General features: G+C 39.7%; 1 protein-coding gene across 7 annotated transcripts in view; it reads left to right on the top strand.

Annotated features, from left to right (window-relative positions):
• Positions 1-1,951: 1,951 nt before the first annotated feature.
• The window catches only part of PTPN22 (protein tyrosine phosphatase non-receptor type 22), a 57,618-nt gene continuing 36,949 nt past the window's right edge, over positions 1,952-22,620 (top strand). Inside the window, exons 1-11 of one of the 7 annotated variants that reach the window (XM_032154933.2) lie at positions 1,952-1,983; positions 2,330-2,417; positions 13,964-14,072; positions 14,342-14,418; positions 14,842-14,937; positions 15,640-15,678; positions 16,814-16,885; positions 16,992-17,051; positions 18,373-18,515; positions 18,885-18,951; positions 21,329-21,406. In XM_032154933.2, the coding sequence (XP_032010824.1) occupies positions 2,331-2,417; positions 13,964-14,072; positions 14,342-14,418; positions 14,842-14,937; positions 15,640-15,678; positions 16,814-16,885; positions 16,992-17,051; positions 18,373-18,515; positions 18,885-18,951; positions 21,329-21,406 (828 nt within the window). In that variant the 5' untranslated portion in view covers positions 1,952-1,983; position 2,330. Of the gene's footprint in view, positions 1,984-2,194; positions 2,418-13,963; positions 14,073-14,341; positions 14,419-14,841; positions 14,938-15,639; positions 15,679-16,813; positions 16,886-16,991; positions 17,052-18,372; positions 18,516-18,884; positions 18,952-21,328; positions 21,407-22,620 lie in introns of those variants that run through there. The other 6 variants (XM_032154937.1, XM_032154932.2, XM_058439441.1 and 3 more) reach the window with 6 other exon arrangements.

The following is a 22,620-nucleotide window of genomic DNA, read 5'->3' on the forward strand; positions in this document are numbered from 1 at the left end:
TTATTTCTATCTTCTCCCTCATTAAGAAGAAATAAGAAAGTTAGTAAGAGATTGTTCTGAAATATAGGCTTGAGAAAAATAGATTTAAATTTTATTAGGCAGGTTTGCCTAATCAATTAATAAAAATTAATAAAGTTCTAGTTTTGGTGTAATTGAGGACATTCTAAGGGTACAGAGAAATTATAAAACTATATTATCTTCTTTGTCCAAACATAGAAAATCGTTTTCCTTTTAGGATTATGCTTTGCTACTCTGCAGTTAAGCAAGTTAGTTTGGAATGTTTTCATTTTTATTTTCTTTCCCAAAGGTACCTAAAGAATATTTTAATTTTTATCAGTAATCACGTCTATATCTTTAGTTCTGAGTTGCTTTATTAACTGGCTAAGGATTTTTTTTTTTTTTTTACCATATTCTGGCTTTCTCAGTGTTGTATGCCAATCTCCTAAGATAATGTTTAGAATTTAGTGGGTACTCAATAAATTTGTTGAACAACTTAATGGATTTTTAAATGTTTATTTCTAATTTTAAAAACAGTATAATAATTTTAGAAAGCAAACTTTATCCCATCACACTTACACAATTGATTCTTTTTTGCATCTTTTAGTCTTTAGCTATGTACATACTTTTACATGGTTTTAGTTATTATAAACTTGAAATTTTGTATTTTTATAAATCAAAGATTTCCCATATTTTATGTTTTAAAATAGCCAAAGTAAACATCACATTACTTAGAGCAGCAAGAAATTCTCTCTTAATTCTAGATGGAGATAATTTGAGAAATGTACTATTCCCAACAAATATTGCTGAAGAATGAGGGTTTATTTTAATTTATGTGTACTAGGATTGAGTTTCTTAATTTGAAATACTGTCTTTAAGTTGTCTATAACCAAGATATCTCAATGATCTTTCTTTTCTTTTTGCAGTACTTAGTAAAGAGCATGCAGTATCTTTAATGTTCAGAATAAACAGTGTTCAGAATCATGATATCCTGAAGGAAGTTTGAATAATGTTGCAAAACAGAAAGGATTGCTAATATCTTAAATAGAGGAAGTCCTAACAACACATTTCCCAGTTTTCTTCAGGATCAAGACTAATTTTGTTAACATTTGTTGAACTTCTGCCTTCAACAAAGATGATATACTGATTCTGGGATGTTCTCACACTGAATTAGGCACTTGGGTAGACTTGTACCCATTGAGAGGTTATGCACACTGAGATGTGGAAACTTTTTCTAGAAGAGCCTGCCTTTCAGGGCCAAAATGCCACAGGCACAGCATAACTTCCTGAAACAAATTTCCTAAGACATTGTTTGCAGAGTAGAAATGTGTTCTTTACAAACAGTTCTTCAGGCTTTCTGCCCTAAAAGTTACAATGTTGTCAGCAAGGTGGTTGATTTTACTTTCTTTTTGTTCTATCACAGTTTACCAGCATTACATATGCAGGATATTGTGCTCACTGTCTGGTCAGGTGCTCCTTGAGGGGGCCACTTGCTCTAAATCCTATATAGACCAACACTCTTAGTCTTTATATCCAGAACCCAAGTGAAGCTTCAAAGGCTACTGGGAGGGTTGAAGAGGTGCTGAAATCAACACTTCCCTTAATGGAGGTCAGCACTTCCCCAGTCCTGGGAGAGACACAGACTGTCAGAAGCATCTGACTTTGCTTCCTTCAAAAGGGAGCTTGAGGTATATATAGCAGACTTAAAAGTTATGAATAAAAACACCTTCTGTGATGAACAGAAGTTTCTCATTGGTCACACTGACAAGAAACCTTTCAATGAACAGTCCGGGTAGAAGACATGTCACTCTAAACAGTGTCTGTTTTCTTTCCTGGGCCTAACCGAACTTTGCAGAGTTCATTTGGGACATAAGGAAACAGAAGGTGTCAACTTGGCCCTTGTGTGCTCACTCGGAAAATGGGGAGAGACAGAACTCATGCAGGAGACCTGTAATTCTGCTCTTTCTCTGGGAGGCAAGAAGAAAGGTGAGTTTTGCATACGGGTGATGGAATGGAATAATCTCAGTTAAACAGACCACACTTTATGTTCTGGTTAGCCTCTTGTTTGTTAAAAATTTGAATTGTAACCAGGTTCCTTTGCTGAGAAGGAAGGCGCTAGGGCCCTGGAGTGAGATGATGGCTGTGTTATGTGACCACAGAAGGTGGTTACGTACTAATTTCCTCTAGGGCTTGTGATGAAGTCAGTAAACCACAGCCTTCAGCATGCTCTGCTCAGGCAGCAGCAGTGGGTTTTTGGAGGCGTCTCGGCCATGACACACATTTGACATGCCCTCCCTCAACCTACTTATAGACTATTTTTCTTGCTCTGCAGCATGGACCAAAGAGAAATTCTGCAGAAGTTCCTGGATGAGGCCCAAAGCAAGAAAATTAACAAAGAGGAGTTTGCCAATGAATTTCTGGTGAGTCCTGTGTGTGACCCTCTCGGGGTAGTTACATACACTATTTAACTGACTATGGGGGTCCAATTTTCCAAGACCAAATTGCTCTTGGGATAAAGTAAATATCGGACCTTGGAGGGGAAGACAGAAAAAAAAGCAACCTAAAGTTTGACTTCTCTGAGTGGTTTGCATAGGTATTCTCTCAAAATTACTGGTTTTAATATTTTGTTTGCTAGTTCTTTGGAGTTTGGTTAGGAATCCTACAGAAGACATATACAACTCCAGATGTAAAAACACTAATATTAATTGAACATCCAGATTTCCCCAGGTATCTAAGTCGTGGTTTATGCTTTATATTACTAATTTTAATTAATATTAAGAAGAGACCGATGTTAACTTTTCATGCAATATTACATTTTTAGCTTCCCCCTGGGATTCTATTTGGTTGACAAAGGTTTTTGAAGAGCACCAAAACTACCCACTGCCACAGTTTTTTGTTGTTGTTGTTGTTTGTTTTTTTAAGATTCGGAATCTTACTCTGTCACCTAGGCTGGAGTGCGGCAGTGCAACCATAGCTCACTGTAGCCTTGAACTCCTGGCCTCAAGTGATTCTCCTGCCTCAGCCTCCTGAGTAGCTGGGGCCACAGGTGTGTATCGCCATGCCTGGCTAATTAAAAACAAAAATTTTTTTTCTTTTTTGTAGAGATGAGCCTTGCTTTGTTGCCCAGGCTGGTCTCGAACTCCTGGCTTCAAGCAACCCTCCCATCTTGCCTCCCAAAGTGCTGGGATTACAGGCATGAACCACTATGTCTGGCCATCATTTTTCTTTTCTTTTTCATATGAAAAATATATTATAACATGTGTTTTTTCAATAACAGGGCATCCTTAACTTCTTTTGCTGGGAGAAGTGGAATGGCCAGGATGGAGAGTAGAGACAAGCGTAGGTCAAGGGGAGAAACATGAGTACAGGGTAGCTTCAGGTTGGGTGGATTAGATTACCCAGAAGAACAACCAATCTCCTTTGAGAGAATTGTGATTATTGATGCAATAGCAGCTGGGTAGGCCTCATTCACCCTACAAGCTGAGCTATCAGATAACACAGGGTGTCTAATAGTACCTATCATGTATTTTAGAATACTTACAGCTGGTGTTTCAGAGAAACAAAGAATTTTAAACCTTAGCTCTTCAGTTGTGAAGAAATGGGGGGAAAGGGGGAAACTGAAGTACAAACCTGAAATTAAATCATGATTTTTTTCCACCAAATTATCAAGTATTTGACATGTTCTTAAATCCTCTGTTTTCTAACTTATAAAATGGGGATAATAATTCATGTCCTACCTATCCTCACAGGATTGTTGTGATGATTAAATATCAGTAACAATCATTAAATGTGGTCATTGAGTACTATTTATTGAGCACTTAGTATGTACCAAGTTCAGTTCTAAGCACTAAAAATACAGCAGTGAACAAAAAGAACCAAAACCTTTGCCTCCTGGAGCTAACACTCTGGTACCGGATAGTAGATGTGAAAACACTCTGAAAGTCTTGAGTAATTAGATATTATTGAGTGATTAGATATTATGATAGGAACTCCGATGTCAGCTCAACATGAATAATCTTGTGGTACTATGAAAAATGTGCTCTCACTGCCACTGGCTGATCAGTCTGAGCCCCTCTGGTAGAGTACCTGAAAGGAGGTAAGTAGGAAGTTCTAGCACATGTGTTTACATGTCCCTGCCCCTGGACTATAATTCCTAAGCCAAAGTAACCCAAGGCATAGGTGTAAAAAGTGGGCTGAGGGGCAGTGCCGGCCTCTGTTTTATTTTGGTTGTATTTTTAAAAATAACGTAGACTGGCCGGGGGCAGTGGCTCACGCCTGTAAACCCAGCACTTTGGGAGGCCGAGGCGGGTGGATCACCTGAGGTCAGGAGTTTGAGACCAGCCTGGCCAACATAATGAAACCCCATTTCTACTAAAAATACAAAAATTAGCTGGGCGTGGTGGCGGGCACCTGTAATCCTAGCTACTCAAGAGGTTGAGGCAGGAGAATCGCTTAAACTCGGGAGGCAGAGGTTGCAGTGAACCGAGATAGAGCTGTTGCACTCCAGCCTGGACAACAAGAGCGAACCTCTGTCTCAAAAAAAAAAAAAAAAAATGTAGACTATATCCCTAATATTTTACCTTTTCTCAGCTAAAGTCATTATAATTTCTCACCAAAATACAGCAGCTACCTCCTAACTGGCTTCTCTGCCTCTAGCCTTGCCCCACCTTCAATCAATTTTCAGTTCAACACCAAGGGATCTTTTAATCATACAAATCTGGTCTTTTTTTGGGGGGCGATGAAGTTTTGCTCTTGTCACCCAGGCTGGAATGCAATGACACGAACTCGGCTCACTGCAGCCTCCACCTCCCTGGTTCAAGCGATTTTCCTGCTTCAGCCTCCCAAGTAGCTGGGATTACAGGCATGAGCCACCATGCCTGGCTAATTTTGTATTTTTAGTAGAGAAAAGGTTTCACCATGTTGGCCAAGCTGGTCTGTCCAACCAAGTAATCCACTCGCCTCAGCCTCCCAAAGTACTAGGATTATAGGCATGAGCCACCATGCCCAGCCAAATCTGGTCATTTTTTCCCTGCTTAAAAACATGTTATAGTTTTTTTTAGCTGCTTAATATTGTGCAATATGATACACATTTAGAAAAGTACATAAAACATTTAAGTATAATTATAAAGCAACCATTAGCAGTGCAACCACCACCCAAGTCAAGAAACTGTCAGACCCCCGAAGCCCCAGGCCCCATCAGGCCCTCTACCCCCATCCCACCCTGTCCTGTCCTACCCTGGCCAAGGGAATAATCACTATCCTGACTTTTATATTAACCACTTCCTTGCTTTTCTAGCTCCTGATTTTAAGGACCTTGTTTTTGGGTAGTGATTAAGTGTAACCTCACTGTTCACTGACTCATGTCCTCCAGTGGAAAAATAGAGTCTTCCTCTCAGCTTCATCTAAAGGTTTCAGATGAGACACCAGATAGAGAGCTTTGGGGGAGTAGAGGAGTAGTGAATGAGGCTAGACTGCTTGCTTGGACAAGGTAAATACTGCCACTAAATTGGAGGGCTTTCCATCTGGTCATGTTCTGTGTCCCATCTTAAGCCCTTAATGTATTCTCCCAGGATTTTATGTTTCCGAGGTTTGAGGACTGATTCTGTGACACAAGGCCACTGTTCACTTAACTGGTGGTACCTTTAGGGGAATTATCAAAAGTCATCTCTATTTCCAGGTAGATTCCCTGCGCATCCTAACCCCTTTACCCTCTCCCCAGGTCCATGGTTCAGATTTCAGTCTCCACTTCCTTCTTGGCCATACATCTTTGTACAGAGAACAATACAGATGGCCCTCTGTATCCCCAAGTTCTACATCCTTGGATTCAACCAACTATGGATCAAAAATATTTGAAAAAAATACCAAAAATAACACAACAACAAAAAATAAAAAATATAAAACATAACAGCAATTTATCTAGCATTTACATTGTATTAGGTATTATAAGTAATGTAGAGATGATTTAAAATATACAAGAGAACATGTATAGTATGTGTAAATACTATGCCATTTTATATGAGAGACTTGAGCATCCACAGATTTTGGTATCTTGAAGGGGGTGGTCCTGGAACCAGTCCCCCACAGATACTGTGAGAGGATTGTTTGGATGTGGCAGTCCTGTTAATGGCAGCTGAAGCCAATGCCATGCTGCTTGGTCTTTTGCCTGTGCCAGGACTAAATTCAGTAACTTTTCTGTAGTTGAAACTACCACTGACCACCCATCTAAGGTTTTTATACATTCATATAAACATTCATTGAGTGCTTATTGTGTGCAGAGTAATGCGCTAGATGCTAGGAATGCAGTGCAATGCTCCATGCTTTGGTGGAGCTTATTTTATAAGACAATAGATATGTCTTAGAGAGGCAGACATTAAACAACTAATTGCTATATTAAATACTTAATATAATTGTGATAGTCTGGGTGAGGTGGTCAAGGAAACATCAACATTCATTTTCTTATTTACTACTCCTTAAGAAAACCCTGTGAAATAGCTACAAATGTGATTTCTGACTTACAAATGAGGAAACTGAAGCTCTGAGAAGTTAAATAATTGGCCTAAGCTCACTCAGCTGTTCAGTCATAGAGATGAAATTTAACTCAGATCTGTCTTATTATAGAGCTGTGAAATTAATCCTTATCCAATAGTGTTCTACTTCATCCAGTGACACTGAGTCTCTCAAAGGACCTAGTTTTAGGGTAAGTGCATTGTGCACAGTTAGTATAGTTTCTACACAGCAGAAACAGCAGGATGCAACTATACTGTTGAAATTTCTAAAGGTACTTTCAAATATTCCTTATTATTATTATTCTTATAAAACAATATTATTGAAAGTTAAAAGAAAGTAAACTCACCATAATACCAACATTCTAACAAATCAAAACTTTTTTTATGGATCTTGGCCAGGTGAGGTGGCTCACGCCTGTAATCCCAGCACTTTGAGAGGCTAATGTGAGCAGATGGCTTGAGTCCAGGAGTTCAAGACAAGCCTGGGCAACATGATGAAACCCCATCTCTACTAAAAATAAAAAATTAGCCAGAAGTGGTGGCACATGCCTGTAATCCCAGCTACCTGGGAGGCTGAAGTGGGAGGATCGCTTGACCCCAGGGAGTGGAGGTTGTAGTGAGCTGAGATTGCACCACTGCACGCCAGCCAGGGAGACAGAGTGGGACCCTGTCATACACACACATGAGAACCAACAATAGCTTTTTTTTGTGGATCTTCTAGTTCTTGTCCATTTATATAATTTTTTAATATTATTGTAATTATAGCATAGATACAATTTTGTATTCTCTTATTTTCACTTACCATTATACCAAAATTATCAGGCTGATTAAAATGTATATAATTTTTAATAGTTGATGATGCAGCATCATCACATGGACATATATTCATCTATGTGGGTTGGTTGTTGTTGTTGTTGTTGTTGTTGTTTTGAGATGGAGTCTCACTCTGTTACCAGGCTGGAATGCAGTGGCATGATCTCGGCTCACTGCAACCTCCACCTCCTGGGTTCAAGCTATTCTCCTGCCTCAGCCTCCCGAGTAGCTGGGACTACAGGAGTGTGCCACCACACCCAGCTAATTTTTGTATTTTTAGTAGAGACGGGGTTTCATCATGTTGGCCAAGATGACCTCGATCCCTTGACCTTGTGATCTGCCTGCCTTGGCCTCCCAAAGTACTGGGATTACAGGTGTGTGCCACCATGCCCAGCCTGTCCATCTGGTTTTATAATGAAAGAATAATAATCATAATAGAGAATGCTTCTATACCTCTTATAGACATTGTTCTAAACACTCATATATCAACTCATTTACTCCATTGAGGAAGGTACTGTTTTCATTTCCATTTTATAGGTGAGGAAACAAACAGAGAGGTCAATTAACTTGCCCAGAGTCACATAGCTAGTAAGTAGTGGAATTGAATTTCAATTTCAGGTAGTCTTGCTTTATCATCTGAAGTCATAAAAACTTTGGAGTCATATAAATCTTGGTTTGAATTTAAGTTATGCCCATGATTAGCTGTGTGACCTTGGATTAAGTCAGTAAGATGTGGGAATAGTATTCACTTTGAAGAATTGCTGTGAAGATAATAAGTATATAAACTTCCTGAGACATAGTAATACCCAAATAATTTATTTCTCCATTGTTAGACATTTGAGTTATTTCTAATTTTTCATGATTATTGATAACACTCATATGAATATATTTTTCCATGTGGTTTTTCCCTTCTTTTGGATTAATCCTTAGGCTAGATCCCCAAAAATGTTATTACTGGGTCAAAGACTATTAGCATCTAATTGGTTAAGTATTACCAAACGTATTTCCAAAGGAGTTTTTCTAATTTGCAATATATGAATTTATCATATTCTCTACCACCTTGCTAGACTTAATAAATATAAAAGAGAATAAAAGATGAAAACATTTTGCCTACTTACTATGCACTAGGCAATCTGCTAAGTGCTTTGCCGTATATGATCTCATTTAATCATTACAACAACCCCAAGAGGAAAATATTATGTTCATTTTACCCATGAAATGGCAAAGCCTGGATTTGAAACTGGTCTGTTTTTTTTCAAAGCCTCTTAACCTCTGTACTTAAACTGTATCAGGTAAAAATCATGATTTTTTTTCTGATATAACTAGCATAAAATAGTACTTTATTATGTTAATTTCATTCGATTTCTGAGCCTGAAAATGTTCCATGATTATTTTAAACCTGCATTTCCTTATATACGTTTTCTGTTCATCTACTTTCCACAGTAACAACAGCTAATCCGTAGAACTGTTTTCCAGACTCTGTGCTAAAAGTGCTTCACAAATAGAACTTCATTTACCTCCCAAAGAACCTTTTAAAATGGCTGTCAATGTCCTACATGGTGTCTCTCCAGCTTCTTACAGCATGCTCATTTTCTTGTCCTTGCCATGCTTCCTCTGCCATAGGGCCTTGCACACATGTTGTTACCTCTGCCTTGAACATTCCTCACACTCCTCTTTACCTAGATAACATTTAGTAATTTTTTTTTTTTTTGAGACGAAGTCTTGCTCTGTCACCCAGGCTGGAGTGCAGTGGCGCGATCTCTGCTCACTGTAACCTCTGCCTCCTGGGTTCAAGCGATTCTCCTGCCTCAGCCTCCTGAGTAGCTGGGACCACAGGTGCATGTCGCCATGCCTGTCTAATTTTTTGTATTTTTAGTAGAGACAAGGTTTCACTGTGTTAACCAGGATGGTCTCTCGATCTCCTGACCTCGTGATCTGCCTACCTTGGCCTCCCAAAGTGATTATAGGCGTGAGCCATCATGCCTGGCCTATTTTTTTTTTTCTTTTTTTTTTTTTTGAGACAGGGTCTCACTTGGTCATCTAGGCTGGAGAGCAGTGGTGTGATCATGGCTCATTGCAGCCTCAACCTCTGGGGTTCCCATCTCAGCCTCCCAAAGTGTTGAGATTACAGGTGTGAGCCACCATGCCTGACTAATAATTCTTTAGATCTCAATTTGGTGGTCAATTCTTCAGAGAAAGCTTTCTTTTCTTTTCTTTTTTTTCTTTTCTTTTTTTTTGAGACAGGGTCTTGCTCTGTCACCCAGCCTGGAGTGCCATGGCTTGATCATAGCTCACTGCAGACTTGACTTCCTGGACTCAAGTGATCCTCCAACCTCAGCCTCCCAAAGTGCTGAGATTACAACCATGAGCCACCACACCTGGCCAGAGAAAGCTTTTTGGACCTCTTTGAATAGATCAAATCTTCTATTGTAAGTTCTTATTAGCACCATCTGTTATTTTTCGTAGCACTTACCACAGTTTCAGTTTTTGGTTTGTTTGTTTGTTTGAGATGGAGTTTTGCTCTTTTTTCCCAGACCAGAGTACAATGGTGCGATCTTGGCTCACCGCAAGTGATCCTGCTGTCAGCCTCCCGAGTAGCTGGGATTGCAGGCAAAGTTGCAGTGAGCCAAGATTGCACCACTGCACTCTAGCCTGGATGACAGAGTGAGACCCCATCTCAAAAAAAAAAAAAAAAAGGCATTTATTAAATATAAAGGATTCATTATTGAATCCTAACAGAAAGAAGATACCTAGTTCTGAAGGCCAGGTTTAAGTGCTAATGGTTTAAAATATACTGGAAGTCAGACTGGTACTATTGCAACTTCTGGAGATTCATTAGAAGACTAGAGACATATCAAAGATCTGGCTACATCTTGGTTCTATAAAGGAGACATAGATACATCCTGGTTCTGTGTATATTATAGTAATGATACTAACCAAACAGTTATCAACACGGTACATCCTACAGAGCAAGTGCACAAACATCTATGAATTGACACTACTCATTCCTGCGAATCAGCCTATCACTTGAACATATTTATCAGCATTTCTTGACCTTTGTGCATATTAAGGTGCAATTTCTAAAAATGCCATCACCAGAATAAATGTATCACATCACCTCTGAAGCTGATTTCTCTAACACCATCTCCAGCCTCTCACTAGGGACCATCTAGTCCTACATTTTCATTTACTCACAAGACACTTAAAACACATTTCTTGGCTGAGCGCAGTGTCTCACGCCTGTAATCCCCACATTTTGGGAGGCTGAGGCAGGCGGATCACTTGAGGCCAAGAGCTCAAGACCAGCCTGGCCAATGTGGTAAAACCCTGTCTCTAATAAAAATACAAAAGTTAGCTGGGCATGGTGGCAGGTGCCTGTAATCCCAGCTACTCAGGAGGCTGAGGTGGGAGGACCACTTGAACCTGGGAGGCAGAGGTTGCGGTGAGCCAAGATTGCACCACTGCACTCTCTGCTGGGCGACAAGGCAAGATTCTGTCTCAAAAACCAACCAACCAACCAACCAACAAACAAACATACACATTTCTTGCCCTTTTCTCACACTTTATATATCTAAAGTTGAACCTCTTGGTTTACTCACCCCAGTTTAGCTATTGCCTACCCACCTACCCACTTACCCTACTATTGCACTGGAAACTAACGTCCATACGTTTGTCAGTCTTGTTGAAGATGATTGCATTGCACACTCGTACAATTCAGTCTTGTCCTCCATTCCTACTGGTAGTTCTCCTGATTACTGGATTTAGAAGCCTGAGCTCCTAATGCCATTCCTTACCACTTGCACTTTTTCTGTCCTGATTGAGGCTTGGTATAATACTGACCTATATTTGCAAGGCACTGAGGAACTACCTTGCAGGATTGTGGAGACAGCCAAACTTTATGTTCTCCCACCTAGCACAGGAGGGCCAAGTTTGATTTTCCTCTCCCTAACATGTCTCTAAAATGCTACATCTTCTATCCAGTAATGTAGTCCTTCAAGGCAAAGATACCGTGGTCTTGTGCTTTCTTTTACTTTCTGTTCTCATTGGGAGTGACTTTATTTTATTTACTAGTCTATGAGAATAACATGCAAATGACTCAATCCGAATTTCTAGAATCTAATACTCCTTGTTATACTGGCCAGGATCCCCATTCTCCTCTCCTTTCTTGAAATGAAAGGGGTAGTATCATCTACAAACCAAATGAACTTACTATTAGCTTATCAAGCACACACAGAATCTGGTTTCTCACATATTCCACTCTATTTCAGGGCCCATGAGGGATGTTGAGCTCTCTCTTCACTTTATTCTCTTTTTTATTTTTATTTTTATTTTTTTTCACCCTTTAGATCTTATATCTTTTCTTCCCAAACTTAAACCCATCCCCATGACCCTGCTTCCTCTTTTATACTCTTTTGCTTTCCACTCTCAGGGTTCCTCCTTTTCTGGTGTAGTTTATTACTTTTTATGCCCTAATTTTGCCCTAATTTGTTCTTTCTTGGGGTATTGGAGCCCGAGAGTCTGGCAGGAAGAGAGGTGGAAGAGAAAAATGAAGCCTTCCAGGCGCGGTGGCTCATGCCTATAATCTCAGCACTTTGGGAGGCCGAGGTTGGGGGATCACTTGAGGTCAGGAGTTGAAGACCAGCCTGGCCAACAGGGCGAAACCCTGTCTCTACTAAAAATACAAAAAATTGGCCAGGTGTGGTGGCAGGTGCCTGTAATCCCAGCTACTTGGGAGGCTGAGGCATGAGAATTGCTTGAACCTGGGCAGCAGAGGTTGCAGTGAACCGAGATCATGCCACTGCACTCCAGCCTGGGCGATAGAGCAAGACTCTGTCTCAAAAACAAAACAAAAACAAACAAACAAATGAACAAAAAACAGAAAGAAAAAGGAAGGCTTCACAGTGTTATGACCTTAAGATAAGATGTTTGAGGGAAAAAAATCAAATCTTTCATACATTACAAATGAATAATTCTGTAGGCATTTCCTGTGTAATGTTTTGTTAAGAGTGTCTGCTTTTGTCATCCAGCTAGATTACTCCAGGGGGAGGAAAGGAGTAGGAAAAATGAAAGCCATTCTGCCTCATTGTTGAAGGTGGCAGTGAAGGCAGCTACACAAATATAGGACACACATACACACACACCCATCACCTTTATCTATAACATTTTGCCAAATTAATTGAAGCATATCTTACACAAAGGGCTTTGTGTATAGCATTCTCCCTAGAAAGCGTTCCACAAGCAAAATAAAACAAAAATAAATAAAAACAGTATTACAAGGAGTATGCACTGAGCTTAGTTCTGGAGACTCTTAAAAGAAACTGTTCTGGGACTTGAGATCTTTTCAGCAGCCCTGGGATCAACAGCAACCTGAAAATGATCATTCTGAGGTTGCTTAAGAGCAGGGAGATTTGAAAAATTGGTGTAACTTCAGCTGAAATTCAGCATAGTCTTTCATGTGTGCTTAAATTCCCAAATTAGTCCACTTGTATCCATATCCATCTTGAAGTAAACATATGCTATAAAGATAGTTCAGTAGCTTCTTGGGTTTCAAAGTAAAACAAAGAAACAAAAAGATATCAGTTCAGTATCTCTCAAATCCAGTTCTGAAAATCTAGAGGAATTCAAACTACAGTAGGCTCTCTTTATCTATGGAGGATGTGTTTGAAGACCTACAGTAGATGCCTGAAACTGCAGATAGTACCAAATCTTATGTATACTATGTTGTTTTTACCTATACATACATACATATCTATAATTAAGGTCAATTTATAAATTAGGCACAATAAGAAATTAGCAATAATAGCTAGTAATACAATAGAACAATTATGATAATATACAGTAATAAAAGTTATGTGAGGCCCAGGAAGGTGGATTGCTTGAGCCCAGGAGTTTGAGACCAGCCTGGGCAACATGGTGAAATCCTTTCTCTACTGAAAATACGAGAACTATCCAGGTGTGATGCTCACGCCTGTGGTCCCAGCTTTCAGGAGGTAAGGCTGAGGTGGGAGGTGAAGCTGAGGTGGGAGTTGAGGCTGAGGTGGAAGAATCACCTGAGCCCAGAAAGTTGAGGCTGCATTGAGCTGTGATCAAGCCACTGCACTTCAGCCTGGGTGACAGAGTGAAACTTTATCTCAAAAAAAAAAAAAAAAAAAGTGACCGCTTTTGGAACTGAAAACTTTGAAATTTTGCTAGATATAGAGAGATTTTATTCAGCTTAAACTCCACTTCCACTTAGAAAAAACAGCGATCTGAAGTAAAAAGACTAATGGAACTTATTTTCCAGTTGACCATTTAACTAAAAAGCAGTTATAAAGTAAGTAAATTAAACTTTTAATATCTGCCTGTTGGGTGGAGCATATAGCTTGCTTCCAGAAGATATTTGGTTCTTAAAATATTCACAAGTTTCACCTTCAAATTCACGTTATCTATGGCTCAGCTGCAGTAAGTGTGATCTTTTCACTTCTCCAAATGTCACTGAACTCAGGTCTCCTTATGCTCTGCAGCTCTGTCCTGAATGGAGTGAGAACCAGAAGATAATAAAAGGGTTGAGGTAGAATGTTTTGCCAGTGGAAAAGGAAAGCTCTTTAGAGATAGCTTCGTACCTCATTTCTCTAGGAAGATTAATTATTCTTGGAATCTTATTACAGAAGCTGAAAAGGCAATCTACCAAGTACAAGGCAGACAAAACCTATCCTACAACTGTGGCTGAGAAGCCCAAGAATATCAAGAAAAACAGATATAAGGATATTTTGCCTTGTAAGTTCCATTTCTCTCTATAAACTCATACTTACTCCCAAACTCAATCATTACTATCTCTTTGTACCCATTGCTTACTGATCCTGATCTTGGAACATGGCATTGACAACTTAGTTTGTACTATTTATGACTGCAAAAGAATATTCATTCATTCATTCATTCATTCACTTGTTCACTCATGAACATACACTATTCACAGTGTTAGGCCCTGATTTAAATCTGCTGACTAAGCCCTCTTAATTGTACTATGTCTGTCTTTTGTATTATAGATGATTATAGCCGGGTAGAACTATCCCTGATAACCTCTGATGAGGATTCCAGCTACATCAATGCCAACTTCATTAAGGTACAGTGAAAGAAAATAAAAGCATTCCACATTTCTCTAGATACCTAAAAAAAGGGGAGGGCTGGCTGGACTCAGTGGCTCATGCTTGTAATCCCAGAACTTTGGGAGGCTGAGGCAGGAAGATCACTTGAACCCAAGAATTTGAGACCAGCCTGGGCAACATATGAGACCCCATCTCAACAAAAAGTTAAAAAATTAGCCAGGTGTGGTGGCATGCGCTTGTAGTCCCAGCTACTGGAGAAGCTGAGGTAAGGGGATTGCTTGAGGCCAGGAGGTCAAGGCTGCAGTGAGCTGTGATTATGCCACTGCACTCCAGCCTGGGTAACACAGTGAGACCATCTCAAAAAAAAAAAGGAAGGGGAGGACTAGGTGAGAACAGGGTACTATTTGTAGTCACCCCATGTAATTTCTGTTCCCCTTTAGGGAGTTTATGGACCCAAGGCTTATATTGCCACCCAGGGTCCTTTATCTACAACCCTCCTGGACTTCTGGAGGATGATTTGGGAATATAGTGTCCTTGTAAGTATGATGTTGCTTTTGTTACTTTATTCTCTACTTTATTGAAAACAGTGCTTTTGAAAAATTGGTCAGTGGAACTTCAGGGTTCAGGCATCTTTTAGTCAGAATCACAATGCCATTCTTGTCCAAGGAAATGAAAGTTCTTAGCCAGTTGTACTCTGGGAGGCCAAGAGGGGTGGATAGCTTGAGCCTAGGGGTTCTAGACCAGCCTGGGCAACATGGCAAAATCCTGTCTCTACAAAAAATACAAAAGTTAGCTGGGAGTGGTGGTGTGCGCCTATAGTCCCAGCTACTGAGGAAGTTGATGTGGGAGGATCGCTTCAGCCCATGAGGTTGAGACTGCAGCAAGCTGAGATTGTGCCATAGCACTCCAGCCTGGGTGACAGAATGAGACCCTGTCTCAAAAATAAATAAGTTTTAAAAAATAATAAAAATAAATTTAAAAATTAGAAAGTTCTTACCTTGACAGGCTCATTTGGTAACAAGATTACTGGTCTGAACAGAGAAAGGGGAAGTATTGTCAGAATGAAGGAAGAGTAAGAGCAATATTTTATAAGTCACCAGGATTTATTTTTTGGTTAAAAAAAAACCGACGAAACAGAAAAAAGAACAGTTAATACTTTCTGACTCTGGGATCCATGTATTAATTGCTCTTTCTAACTGTGTATGAATGTTTAAGTTTCTATCTATTTCATCCCCCAGATCATTGTTATGGCATGCATGGAGTATGAAATGGGAAAGGTAAGTTACTTTCTAGTACCTACTGACCTTAAAACACAGGAAAGAAGAAAAAGGAGAGGGAAATTGGCAGCAGAACTTACCTGAGTGTACCTAGATAAAACTTATGTCGTCTTCCTAGTTTTCAGATTGGGAATGCCACGTGATTCTCAGGGGATTTTTTTTTTTTTCTCCTAAGAATCCTATTTATTTGTTTTCTCAGTAGACCCTATGTTTTACAGTTTAAAACAAGGTATGCTTTTAAGATTAACAAATCACTTGCCCATTTCTATTAATTAGATATCTTTAACTGCCAGCCGGAGCTTTTAATCCTGTGCTGTCCAGGATTATTATTGCATCCACCAGCCACATACAGCTATTGAGCATTTAAAATATGGCTAATGTGACTGGGGAACTCAATTAGTTTAATTGATTTAAACTTAAAAACTGACATGCAATTCAGTTATCAGAAAGCTGTTTGAGTATGTGAAAATTTTTCAAATGTAAGTCTTATTAAATCTAAATGGAAATAAAGTATTTCCAAAATTTGGCATCCTAATTGAGATTAGCTATAAATATAAAATATACACTGGATTTTGAAGACTTAGTAAAAAATGCCAAATATCTGATAATTATTTTATATTGGTTACGTGTCAAAATGTTTTGATATATTGGGCTATGTTATTAAAATTAATTTCACCTCTTTTCATTTTTTAATGTGTCTATTTGAAAATTTAAAATTACATTTGTGGCTCACATTATATTTTTACTGGATATCACTGTTCTACTGTTGCCATTCTAAGTTGACAATTCTAATCAAAACCAAGGAAACTAGGTATTTCGCTTAGCTTGTGCAGCTGTTTTAGTAGACATATGATTTCTGTTAGTTCTTGTGAAATACTAAAAATAGGTCAAAGATTTCTATTTCTACTTTTTCAGACCCCCAGGATGTCTGTAATTTATATATCCTTTAATGTTTGTTTTCCCATCTTTGGAGATTCCAATAATGTAGGGGTTGAAGCCCAAGGGGGTTAGATGCACCTAACCTAAGGTGAAGGACATAGAGCTGAATTTGCTTCCAAATGAGAGAGTGGGTTTTATTCCCCCAGGGGACTAGAATATATAGAGGGAAATCACTGTATTCTGCTTTGTGCAACAGAAAAAGTGTGAGCGCTACTGGGCTGAGCCAGGAGAGATGCAGCTGGAATTTGGCCCTTTCTCCGTATCCTGTGTAAGTGTAATGTCTGTTCTCATGTCTGAGTAAAGCCTCCAGGGTCTACCTTATAGAGAGCTTGTCTTTGCAATCACTAATACTTGAGTCTTCTTTTTCTTTTTAGGAAGCTGAAAAAAGGAAATCTGATTACATAATCAGGACTCTAAAAGTTAAGTTCAATAGTGTAAGTATAAAATGAGAATGATAAACTCAAAAGCCTATAGAGATCAGGCAAGTAAATATAGATGTGTGTAGCTCAGGCTGGGCATAAGACAATGGGGAGTGGTAGGGTCTTTGATGTCGTGAATGAGTCTTCATATTCAAGAGAACTTTGAGCCTGGCCAACGTGGCAAAAACCTGCCTCTATTAAAAATACAAAAAAATTAGCTGGGTGTGGTGGTGCATGCCTGTGGTTCCAGCTAGTCAGGAGGCTTAGGCAGGAGAAATCATTTAAGCCCTGGAGGCGGAGTTTGCAGTGAACCGAGATGGTGCCACTACACTGCAGCCTGGGTGACAGAGCAAGGCCGTGTCTCAAAGAAGAAGAAAAAAAGAAGAGACCATTGCTATAATATGTCTTCAGTCTATTCTATACCATGGCACACATATAAAATGATAATATTTGTAGGGTGAACGGAAGCTGAACAGTGCATAGAGACTGCAGACCAGTTTGAGAGCTTAGGCTGCCCTAGGCCCTGCCCAGCTTCTCTAAGGCAAAAAGATTTAATATATCAGCATGATTGTGACACATTTGAGGCATACCAGTTGGGAAACACTGGTTTGAACTATTTTCATATCCAGCTATTTCCTCTTGTGAATGGGGCAGATGGGGGCAAACCAATAGTAAGTGACCTGAAATCACTTTTAATGGTTTTCAGAAAGCATCTGGTCACCTGAGATCTATGGAGAAGAAACCGGAATAAATTTCAAAAAGGATACAGATGACAACTTAGTATGCCGGACTGATGTCTTGGTATAATGAGGTGGAGTCCTAACCACGAGTTGTCTTATTATCCTGGCTATTTTTAAAATAATTTCAACTTTTTTTTTTTTTTTGAGACCATCTCGCTCTGTCACCCAGGCTGGAGTGTGGAGTGTGCAGTGGTGCAATCTTGGCTTACTGCAACCTGAGCCTCCTGGGTCCAAGCAACTCTCGTGCCGTGGCCTACCCAGTAGCTGGGACTTCAGGTGCTCACCACCATGCCTTGCCAATTTTTGTATTTTTAATGGAGACAGGGTTTCCGCATGTTGGCCAGGCTGGTCTTGAATTCCTGACCTCAAATAATCTGCCTGCTTTGGCCTCCCAAAGTGCTAGGATTACAGGCGTAAGCCACCACACCCAGCCTCAACTTTAATCTTATGAATATAAGACACAAGGGCGTAAATGTGCAGATTTGTTATGTGCATGCCATTGAATAATCCCATCACCCAGGTAGTGAGCATAGTACCCAATAGGTGGTTTTTCAGCCCTTGCCCCTCTTCCCCTCCCATCTGGCTACTTTTTATAGGAAACTCGAACTATCTACCAGTTTCATTACAAGAATTGGCCAGACCATGATGTACCTTCATCTATAGACCCTATTCTTGAGCTCATCTGGGATGTACGTTGTTACCAAGAGGATGACAGTGTTCCCATATGCATTCACTGCAGGTATGACACTATATATAAACCTTCTACCTAAAATGAACCAAATGTCAGAGTCTGGCCAGGACTCAGTAATTGAAAGGGGAAAAGGTTAATAGCAGAAACAAGTGATAATAAATTCAACCTAAGCATTAAATTCATGTTTTTCTGATAAGTTACTTGTGAGTAGTACAGTTCTAGAGACTCTTGCTCTGAGATGTTGCCTAGGACCTCTTGCATGACAAATGGGCTCTGGGAAATGGTGGGGTTTGGAAAGTTTAATTGTCCCCAGGCATCTTCTTCCTCAAATCTGTTGGTGAAATTTTCCAGCTACTGTCAATGGTCCATTCTCTCTAGGTATACATGCATACATGCTACTGTGATCTTTCATTTCAGTGCTGGCTGTGGAAGGACTGGTGTTATTTGTGCTATTGATTATACATGGATATTGCTAAAAGATGGGGTGAGTTTCTCTCAGCAGGCACTTTCCATTTGCTTAGTCTACTGCTTTCATACTTAGTAATTGTTTGGTTTTTCAAAACATCTATCTTCATGACTCATCTTTTCTAGAAAATGTACTTGTAGACTCACTCTGCCAGATGATTAAATTAGTTCCCAGGTAGGTGGGTCTTAAAGGATGGTCCCCAGACAAGAAGCATCAGCACCACCTGAGAACTTGTTAGAAATACAATATATATTGGGCTAAGATATGTTATTAAAATTAATTTCACCTTTTTTCATTTTTGAATGTGTCTATTTGAAAATTTAGGCCAGGCACAGTGGCTCACGCCTGTAATCCCAGCACTTTGGGAGGCCGAGGCAGGTGGATCACGAGGTCATGAGATCGAGACCATCCTGGCTAACATGGTGAAACCCTGTCTCTACTAAAAATACAAAAAAATTAGCCAGGCGTGGTGGTGGACGCCTGTAGTCCCAGCTACTCAGGAGGCTGAGGCGGGAGAATGGCTTGAACCGAGGAGGTGGAGCTTGCAGTGAGCCAAGATCGCATCACTGCACTCCAGCTTAGGTGACAGAGTGAGACTCTGTCTCAAAAAAAAAAAAAAAAAAAAAAAAAAAGGCAAAAGAAAATTAGCCAGGCTTGGTGGCGTGTGCCTGTAATCCCAGCTACTCAGGAGGCTGAGGCAGGAGAATTGCTTGAACTCGGGAGGTGGAGGTTGCAGTGAGCAGAGATTGAGCCACTGTACTCCAGCCTGGGCAACAGAGAGAGACTCTGTCTCAAAAAAATAAAAATAAAAATAAAAATAAAAATAAATAAAGGAAAAGAAAGAAATTTTTGGCTGGGCATGGCGGCTCACACTGTAATCCCAGCACTTTGGGAGGCTGAGGCAGGCTGATCACCTAAAGTTGTGAGTTCGAGACCAGCCTGACCAACATGGTGAAACCCTGTCTCTACTAAAAATACAAAATTAGCCAGGTGTGGTGGCGCATGCCTGTAATACCAGCTACTCGGGAGGCTGAGACAGGAGAATCACTTGAACCTGGGAGGTGGAGGTTGCAGTGAGCCAAGATCGTGCCATTGTACTCCAGCTTGGGCAACAAAAGTGAAACCCCTTCTCAAGAAAAAAAAAAAAAAGAAAATTTAAAATCACATATGTGGCTCACATTATATTTTACTGGATATCACTGTTCTACTGTTGCCATTCTGAGTTGACAATTCTAATCAAAACCAAGGAAACTTGGCTGATTGCAGTGGCTCATGCCTGTAATCTCAGCACTTTGGGAGGCTGAGGTAGGCAGATCACCTGAGGTTGGGAGTTCAAGACCAGCCTGACCAACATGGAGAAACCCTGTCTCTACTAAAAATACAAAATTAGCCGGGCCTGGTGGCACATGCCTGTTATCCCAGCTATTCAGAAGGCTGAGGCAGGAGAATCGCTTGAACCCAGGAGACAGAGGCTGCAGTGAGCCGAGATCACGCCGTTGCACTCCAGCCTGGGCAACAAGAGCGAAACTCCGTTTCAAAAACAAAAAAAAAGACCAAAAAAACAAAAAGCAAAAATCAAAACCCAAGGAAACTAGGTATTTCACTTAGCTTGTGCAGATGTTTTAGTAGACATATAATTTGTTAGTTATTGTGAAATACTGAAAATAGGTCAAATATTCCTATTTCTACTTTTTCAGACTCCCAGGATGTCTGTAATTTATATATCCTTTAATGTCTGTTTTCCAATCTTTGAAGATTCCAGTAGTGTAGGGGTTGAACCCCAAGGGGGTTAGGTGCACCTAACCTAAGGTGAAGGCAAATTACTGGGCCCCACCCCATTGAATTGAATAATACCTCTAGAGATGGGGGCCCAGCAAGCTGTCCAGGTGATTGTGATGCATGATAAAGTTTGAGGACCACTGTCCTAAATTATATAGTTACCCTTCCTTTATCCAAACTGCTTTAATAGATGGACTCAACTTACTGCAATCATACTTTGCGTTCCAATCTATATATCATTTTTTAATGTCTAATAGGAAATGGGAAGTTTAAAATATGGCCTTTAGACCTATGTACCAACCTCTTTTATTTTATACAACTCTCATACTTGTGCATCTACTGAATCCTGTCCCTCGTTATATCTATAGTTTTAGACATTTGGTTACACAGTGTGAAATCATTCTGAAGAGTTTCTTTAGTCTTTTCTAGGGAAAATACTATACTCTAAATCATGCTGCAAGTGATTAGAAACCTCATTTGTTTTAAAAATGCATCATTTTTCTGGTATTACCCCATGTTAGAAGAGCAGATGCCATGGAAGTACAAGACTATGAAAAAGTAGCAATAATTTATTAACAAAATATTGAAAGGAATATTTTCCCCTTTAATTTGATAGATAATTCCTGAGAACTTCAGTGTTTTCAGTTTGATCTGGGAAATGCGGACACAGAGGCCTTCATTAGTTCAAACGCAGGTATGAACTATAGTGAATGGATCAGAACACGTGTCTGAGTCTTGCTCCATCTCTATGTTTAATGGTGAGGCGTCCAAAAACAGCTGACGGCTCAGTATAACACTAATTTACCATGACGTGCTCTAGAGTCCATTGCCGTTTTCTCTAACTCTGAATATCCCAATATTTTTCCTGTATCCCTTGTCCTGGGTCAAATTCCTTTCATTCCTTATTTTACTGTCTGTTCAGAAAATATTAAGTCGCCAATGTAATATTACTTACTTCCTTACAAAGGGTGTTGTAAAAGTATTCAACAAACTGACTTGTGGACTTGAAATAGCTAGGTCATGTTAACTTGACATTTTGTAGTGATAAAATTCATCTCTGAAAGCATAGAAAATCAGGGATTTGTAATTTCTACCTCAGGATGTGGTAACAGAATATGGAGAATTCAGTCTATGTGCTCATTTTAGGAAACACTGAAAAATAAAAATAAAAACCATATTCCTATTACCTAGAGATAGCCACCATTACTATTTTTCTATAGTTTCTCCTGATTCTTATTGCATGCATACTTAAAGAAAAAAACATAATTGGGCCTGTCGTGGTGGCTAACACCTGTAATCCCAGCACTTTGGGAGGCCAAGGTGGGTGGATCACCTGAGGTCAGGAGTTCGAGACCAGCCTGACCAATATGCTGAAACCCTGTCTCTACTAAAAATAAAAAAAGTAGCTGGATATGGTGGCAGGCACCTGCTAATCCCAGCTACTCGGGAGGCTGAGGTGGGAGAATTGCTTGAACCTGCAAGATGGAGGTTGCAGTGGGCTGAGATCACGCCACTGCACTCCAGCCTGGGCAACAGAGTGAGACTCTGTCTCAAAAAAAAAAAAAATTACAATCATACTCTATTTATGTATCACAATCTTTTAACCTACCCGAGAATACCCACACTTGTTCACTCCATTAGGAATGCTCTTCCCTTCTCCTAGCCCAAATCTCTCACTGTCTACAATATTAATTTCACCCATATTTCTACACGAATAGTTTTACCCAATAGTTTTAGTTCTCTAAGTGGTCTCCATTTTTAATATAGAATTTAGTATTGACCCATTCATTCATCAAACGTGTATTGATGTTTATTAACAGGCACTTTTGTATAATTTGTTAGAACTACTTTTAACTACTTAAATAGCAAGACCTTAAAGTGTTTAAAACACCAATGAAGATGCAAATA

The sequence above is a fragment of the Hylobates moloch genome, unplaced genomic scaffold (genome assembly GCF_009828535.3).
Source record: "Hylobates moloch isolate HMO894 unplaced genomic scaffold, HMol_V3 SCAFFOLD_5, whole genome shotgun sequence".
In the NCBI taxonomy this organism is placed as follows: Eukaryota; Metazoa; Chordata; class Mammalia; order Primates; family Hylobatidae; genus Hylobates; species Hylobates moloch.